The 8,098-nt window shown below is 39.6% G+C and overlaps 1 protein-coding gene across 1 annotated transcript in view; it reads left to right on the top strand.

Moving 5' to 3' along the window:
- The window catches only part of UBE2E3 (ubiquitin conjugating enzyme E2 E3), a 191,778-nt gene extending 185,242 nt beyond the window's left edge, over nucleotides 1-6,536 (top strand). The window contains exon 6 of the mRNA XM_078681476.1: nucleotides 5,922-6,536. Coding sequence (XP_078537602.1) covers nucleotides 5,922-6,019 — 98 coding nt within the window. The 3' untranslated portion in view covers nucleotides 6,020-6,536. The remainder of the gene's footprint in view (nucleotides 1-5,921) is intronic.
- Nucleotides 6,537-8,098: the final 1,562 nt, after the last annotated feature.

Genomic DNA, 8,098 nt, shown 5'->3' on the forward strand with positions numbered 1-8,098 from the left:
AAATTCGGCCTGGTTCAGCAATGTCTACCAGAGCTAGAATACTTCTCTAATGATCCAAAAACACAAATCAAAAATGAAAATCTCTGGTCACAGAGGTATATCAGGGGGCCGGTATAATGTGGTTACGGCCGGATGGGTGCTATATAGCTTTGGTGATGTCACCTGACAACGCTTTGGCGTCGTAATGAAGCCAGGTTCTCCTACCAGCGACATGAGAGGTTTGCAGTTTCTGGTGTCAGTATGACTCTTGGGATTGTTCTGCAGATGAGGCATCTGCAGGTAGATAGAGTATCTACCCGAAAGATTGTTTCTGCAGGTAAGTAATGTTTTCCTATTTGAACATTTTGAGGTATTTGGGACTGAATAAACTAAAAACAGCTTAATATCGTCCATGACACACTTGACATGCACACCAATATGAATGCGGACAGACCTATATTCATATTGGCAAACTCAGTACTACAAACAACAGGGTATATACTTAAACAAGTCACTGTGTTTCAATTGAAATAAAATAAAATTCTATGGGAACAATTAGTGCAGTGTTAAAACAATTGATGTAGACTTAAAGGTATCAAAATGCATGTGTTGGTTATTTATTTATTTTTAAAGTCTGTCATAGTTCTTCAGCCTTATTTAAAGTCTGTATTTTTTAGTAGTTCTGATTTGACAGAACAGCGTCACTTGACCTTGTGGTATCAAACTAAAGAGCTTTCAGGACTACTACAGAAAGAGGGTTTAGCTCCTCCCACATGTCGGTGGACAGGAATACATGTTTTGATTGGACAGATGTTGTGTGCTTCCACAGAAAAAGTGTTTACCCTCCAAGAGCTGTAATTATTTGTGTATCAAGTAGCGTGAGGCAGAGCTCTTTATCAAGCTTAGCTGTTGTGCTACCAGAGAGTTTTAACTTGAGGTAAAAAAAAAAAACACGCCACTGCAATGCTCTTTTAATGCTAGATAATAAGATAACTGATATTTGTTCTTCTCTGGCGACAGCACACACCGGAGAAGAACAGTCATTAAGAATAGACTACTGTAATGCAGTCCCAGCCACCTCCCGTTTCCCATAATCTTCTTTAGGGATAACTTAATGTGGCATTCCTTCAGAGAGAGGTTTTTTCTTTCTAACTCCTAGTTATAGGATTTATAGACAAGAGACTTTTTTTCAGTGCTCATCGGCTCCAAAAAGGTAATTTAAATATAGATTTTTCATTTATTAAGTTATTGATAAATATTACGTTACTAATGTTACCTAGTTTACTTAAAACTTGATGTTTTTATATATTACATTAAAATACTTTACTTATTGAATACACTGTCATTTTAAACTACTCTTTCCAGTACTCTAGAAACATCTTACTTCCCCTTAACAATAGCTTTCCATAGCAGCATACACACCCATGCCACTCCTTAAAACTACCTTTCCCTGAACCTTGAAAACCCCTTAATGATTCCCATTCCCAAACCCTAAAAATAGTTTGCCACACCTTAATGCTAACCTTTCAAGAATCCTAAAAAATACTTTACTACTACTTATTGATTCCCTTTCCTGAACCCTACAAATCCCTAAATACTACCCTTACTTGAACCCTACAAACTTATCACTAAGCCGTAATTCTTCTCATCTCTGAACCCTGAAAGATGTACCCTTTGCTACTGTTCCTTCAACCTTAAAGGCCCTTACTAACCCTTAACACTATCAATCCCTGAACCATAAAAAACCTCTACTGCCTCCCCCCTCCCTTAGTACCACTAAATGCTACCCATCCTTTAATCCTAACAAATTCCTTAACGATACCCCTCGCTGACCCCTACAAACTTCCAACTATACCTTAAGGCTTCAACTATCCCCGAAAGCCTTAACTCCCCTTAGCGCTACGCTTCCTTGAATCCTAAAGTCCATTCCTACACCTTAACGTTTCCCATCCCCTAGCCATATAAACTCCTTACTTCCCCTTACCGCTCACTGAGGAGCTCAGCTTGCTTAAAGCAGGGGGTGTAAGGGTTAAATAGTGTGAAGAATTGGGACTCAAATCGCAGATTCCTCCAGTAATTCCATCTTGCGAGCTACAGCCTATCTGTGCCCTAGATTGCAGTGAGCAGCGTCCAAGAAGTGGTAAGGAGGCAGACTAGTGCTGTCTCTTCCCTAAAAAATAACGATTTTCCCTACCTGTGATTGCATCATCTATTTTCTTTTTTTAAATGTTACTGTCTTTGGCTGTTACAGTTTGAAATTGTAGTTTTAACCTGCCTGTGATTGCATAATTTATCACCTGTTTTGTGTTTAAACTTGAGGTTTTTCCTGCCCGTGACTGCTTCCATTTAACCTGTTGAATTGTGGGATTTGCAGTCCATACTCTAGTTGTTCCCTCTCATTCCCCATGACTACCAGTTGTTCCCTCCAAATGCCTCCTGTGCTAAGTCCTGTATTTTAAGCAGTGCACCCCCAGCCACCATTTTGTGTTAACAAGTCAGTGAAACCAGCCCCCCCCCCCTCTCAGAGGGTGCTCTGAGACAGCAGTAATGTGCTGTTCAAATTGTATTTAATAGGGACTGTGCCCTTCGGTTTTTTACCAGAAGAGATAGTAAAGTTTTATTCAAACAGTATTGTTAGAGCACAAATTTGTTAGGCCCTTACCTGCAGAAGTGCAAAGTGTGGATTGAACCTGTCTGACTCCTAAGAGATTTCTGAATAGAGCAGCACCCCAGTTCCACCCCCAGGCCAGCAGACCTAGGACTACTGATTGGTTTCCCCAGCTCACAGCAAATCTGAGCCCTCTTGGACTTGGGTTGGGACTACTGGTAGGGCTAGGGCCTCTATTGGCCGTAAAGATCAGGTTTTTTTTTAAACTGAGTGTTTGCTTGGACTAGGGCTAAGATTGGCTGCAAGGCCCTGGTCTCCTACTGGTTTCAGATTTTAGGGGTAGTGTTGTGATTGGATAGTGTTAGTGCTAGGATTCCCATTGGCTGAAGGGGGTCACCTGATTAATAGGGCCATAAAAGGCAAAGGCTCAGGGCGTCTCAGCCCGGGCGTCGAGGACAAGGGCAGTTGCTTTTTTAAGCCTGTTAAGGGTAGAGAGGACAAGGGCAATTGTATGTTTGAGCCTGTTAAGAACTGAGAGGATAATGGCAGTTGCCTGTTTAAGCCTGTTAAGGGCGTAGAGGACAAGGGCAGTTGCCTGTTTAAGCCTGTTCAAGACTGGTCGGGACCAGGGCCAGAAATGCTGTCTATTTCCCATTCAGTAATACCGACCCACAATTTATTTTTACTATCGATATGTACCTATCTTTTTGTATTGCTTTGTATAAACTTGCAGAATAATTATGTTGCTAAAAAAAAATCATCTTTGGTCTACTTGTAATTTCTTCCATTGTGCATCTATGTACCTCCACGTACTTGGATCTGTGTGTCTGTTACGTTTCTCTTGAAAAAGCATATCCAATGCACTAGCCTATTTCTCATCCTGTACCTCTATCAATATTTTTAATCTACCTATACTTACCTCCTTTATGCATCTATATACTTTCAATGTACTTATGGATCTATATATTTATCACTTTCTTTTAATTTGGCATTTCCAATGCACTACCTCATTTCTCAGCCTATACTTCTCTCATTATATCTTCTAGCCCAACTTTCTGACTCATCTCAAACTACTTTCTACTACTCTTACCAATTCACTACCCTATCTCTCACCCTATACATCTATCAATCCACTCTGTCATTTATCCCAAACCCCATATCACTACTATGATCCTCCAAAATAACCCTTTCCAGACTCTCCTACTCTACCCCTCCTTGCATCATCTGAAACCTTTTACTATACCGATCCCCCAAAACAAACCTCTCTAAACTCTTCTCTCTGACACTTCCCCTCCAAAAACCCTTTTTACTCATCCAAAAGCCTCCTCCTACTGCTATGACCTAAAATTTCTTTTTTTAAATCCTTGACTCCTCTATCCCTCCACTATCCTTTTCAATCAAAATAACAGACTAGCATGTTCACTTCTCAAATTCCATATTCCACTATACTAACTCACCACTAATCCTTTATGGGTTTCAGAGTAGCGTGCTACTCGCCAATTAAGCGTTTCAACACCCCAGCAGGGTTACAAACGCTATATAAATGCAAACCTTTTTTCCCTTTTCTACCCCTTCCCAACCCTTCTCAAACCAAATAACTGACTAACATATCCACCACTCGAATTTATTTCATGTTTCACTATACTAATTCCACACTAATCCTTATGGGTTCCAGAGTAGCGTGCTACTCGCCACAAAAGCGCTTAAAAACCCCATCAGGGATAGCAAGCGCTAAATAAATACAAACCTTTTTCCCTTTTCTATCCCGCCACCTACCCTTCTCTATCCAAATAACTGAATGATATATCCACCACTCAAATTACTTCATATTTCACTATACTAATTTTCAACACTAATTCTTTATGGGTGCTACTCGCCAGAAAAGCGCTTCAACACCCATCAGGGGTAACAGGTGCTATATGAATGCAAACCGTTCTTTCCCTTTTATCCCTCCGCTATCCTTCTGACTCCAAATAACTGACTAATATCCACCACTCTAATTACTTTCATATTTCACCATACTAATTCACCTCTAATCCTTTATGGGTTCCCGGAGTAGCGTGCCTCAGCACTCTATCAGTGGTAACAAGTGCTATATAAATACAAACCTTTTTTCCTCTTCTATCCTTCCGAATCCAAAACCCTGACTAACCTGTCCACCACTTAAAATGTACTCGCATGTTAGACTATTCTAATTCAACACTAATCCACTATGGGTCCGGAGTAGCGTGCTATTTGCAGAAAAAAGCACCTTGACGCCTTGTCAGAGGTAGAATACCACTTTCTAAGCATTTCACATCATTTTTACTGCTTCCCACATATTCTAAATTACCACCAATATAGTAAGTATGTGAGTGATGAAATAACCAAATATTAGTGTAGGACTTCTAAATTGTTCTAAATAACTGCATATCAGAGTAAGGTGAACTTCCAATTTAAGGCCTGGCTGGACTGCACAGCTCTCTGGATTGTTCATATTTAGCAATTCTTTAAAATATGCATAGAGTGGACTTTTGTTGGCCCTCCCAGAGTAGTGTTCTCATTGCATCAGCTGGCGATACCTCATTCTGCTTTCCAGGTAGTGCTTCCATTAGAATGCACTCGGGATTATTCTAAATCTGAAAAATAAACTCAACTAAGTTGTTCGTCACATTCAATTCCTTTTCTCCTATATGCATTATACACGGAATGCAATATTTTTGCCTTTCCCTGCATTAGCAAAGCTTGTAGGACTGACTTTAATGTGGGAAACAACATCCGTGCTTTCAGTGCTTGCAAATAGCATTTGTGAATGCCTATGTTTACATTTGTTGGTACATTAAAACTCAACCTATCTATTGCTTGTTCTAATTCTCTGCATCTCTTGACATTAGCTCCTATTCAGTTATCAGACTGGTGAAGCTCCCTATAAAACGTGTGCATGAGTGAGATGCACTTTTTTGGATCCGTAAAAAGCGGGTCGGTGAAGGACGCGGATTGTACCCCTGCAGAACATTGTAGTGTCTAGTTTGCGTCATAAAAATGTGAGCAGGTAGGGTAGTGAAGTGGAGGGACTCACGTGGGCAGAATGGTATCTTTACACAACGTTCTTTCCGATGAAGTCTATGGAGGTTTTCCACCCACTACACGATGGTGCCATGGTCCATTTAATTGGTAAAAAATAGAAATGTAATTATCTGAGTCCCCATAAAGGTACCTTTTCGTATTTAAATTCTTTGTTCTGTCATTGACATTAATTGCCAGCCCTGCTGTAATGCTGCATATTTGCTACTCGAAGCGCTGTAACATATTTGTTTATGAAATATTTCCTGATTTTCTGTTTTCATTTTTCTAGCTGATCCTCTTGTTGGAAGCATAGCGACTCAGTATTTGACAAACAGAGCAGAACATGACAGGATAGCAAGACAGTGGACCAAAAGATATGCTACATAAATTGGACGCCTCGTGCAGTGTGAAGGGGCAGGAGGCACCTTTACAGTGTGCAACAGATCTTTATAGCCTATAAAAACGGACTTCTGTGTACATGTTATACTGATTCTACTCTGCTTTTAACCTGTGAAGACTGGGATACTGCCCATAAAAGGTAAATGCTATCGAGAGTAGAATTTTGTAGATGTAGAATAGTTACGTTAAAATGCCTACTTGCAAGTCTTGCTTCTTTGGGATATCAAAATGTATTTTGTGATGTAAAGGATACTGTTCCTGAAGTCAACCAAATATTATGGTGCATTTTAGCCTAATTCATTATCTGTATGAAGTTATACAATGTAGATGTAGATGATTAGGATATTGTCATTTGTATTAAACCCAGATCTTGTTTCAATTATGTGATACATGCTGTTGCAAAAACTGTTTTATCTGTCAGTTTGTACTGAAAGGATTTAATTTCCCTTTGTAGCTCAAAGAGCCCCCAATATATCATCCCAAACACAATAAACATGTTCGCTAACGTGTGGTGTTTTATCTCTCATTCAAATTGATTTTTTTCTTTCAGTTTAAAGGCCTTTAACGATGGGTTGGGAGGGTTTATGCAAGTGGAAGGGCAGGGAGTGCAACTGAAAAACATCAAATTATTTGCATGCGCTTAGGATGTCAACAATGAGATGTAACACGTCTATGTATAGTTTCATGTGGTATAAACTACTTGTACACTTTCAAGGTAGAGTAAACGAACCAAATGTATTTCACACAGGAGCATGGAAATTGCATTTTAATTTTTACCCCAGAATGTAATTGCAGAAAGTATTAAAATAAGTTAGCGAGAGCAATGGTGGGAATAAAGGAGGGGGGTATAGTGGAGGATATAAACTCATAAAGATATTGTGCTGTCTGAAAAGGAGGCCTGTGCCAGGCAACAAGAAGATTGAGCAGATAAGATGTGATAGCGGCGCCAGGACGCTCCTTCGCTGGAGCATCTGTGCGCCTAATAAAAGTGCATAACATATGTGCACTTTATTACTGCAATATGTAAGAGCGTTTGTGATTCTTAAATATTATGGGAAACATTGTGTTCTAAATAAAGCATGCTAACGTCATAGGCATTGTTAACCAAAGCAGGTTGTAATACGTCTTTAACCGTTTTGATGTCTCCCATTGCAGGACTACTGGCCTCCATTGAAAATGTGAACGTTTAGGTTACTGCTTTGAGTACTCAAACCATCCCCAGCACGACCGCCCACGACAAGACAGGGTTATAGGCTGGTGTGGTTTTCTGTTTTTTCCATCAGTAACTTACTCTGCCTTCCATTCATGCATATCTTCCCCAATATATATTTTTTTAAATTATTATTTATATGGATTCGCAGAGATACAAGCCCTTTAGATCGGGTTTCGTGTTCAGGCATTTTCAACAGTTCTGTGGTTTCACGTTTGCTTTAGTTTGATTTGTAGTTACCTGGCCTCAAATGGTTTCTGTGCATTAAATGAATCTCTGACATATCTCCACCATAGATCACATCGGCGCCCTCAGCCCATTGCACCAAGAGATTGTGTCCACCTAAGTCGGGATGCTTTTTTATAGGCACACAGCAATTCCTGAATCTGCTGACCTTTTCTTGTCTGAGAAAGAAAATCACCATTGTTCCGAGAGTTCTAATGGGGAAGAAATTCCTTGCTTTTTACTATATATTTGGCCTTCCAATCGTTCATCTCCAGTAAATCAATTTAGAAGCAGTTCATTCATTTATTGGTTGTTTAGCTTTACATTACCACATACGCTTCAAAAGAGACATTACATATAAACTACGAACTCAAGTAGTGGCCTGCAAGTAAAACAGCTTAATAACATAAGTTGAATAATGAAAATACCAATCTTGGCAAGAACAGAATTCATTTACTGGTTATGCACAAATAATTAAAATGAACCCTTGTAGTAGATCAGACTCATACTGAATATCTGTGAGAACAAGCAAAGCGATTTTCAGGAATAAAGCAGTTTATTGCCAGGGACTACCACAGGAGCAACTGCAACTTCATTCTTTGCTCTGTTCCTGTTAGTACATGGATGATGCT

The sequence above is a fragment of the Lissotriton helveticus genome, chromosome 3_1 (genome assembly GCF_964261635.1).
Source record: "Lissotriton helveticus chromosome 3_1, aLisHel1.1, whole genome shotgun sequence".
Classification (NCBI taxonomy): Eukaryota; Metazoa; Chordata; class Amphibia; order Caudata; family Salamandridae; genus Lissotriton; species Lissotriton helveticus.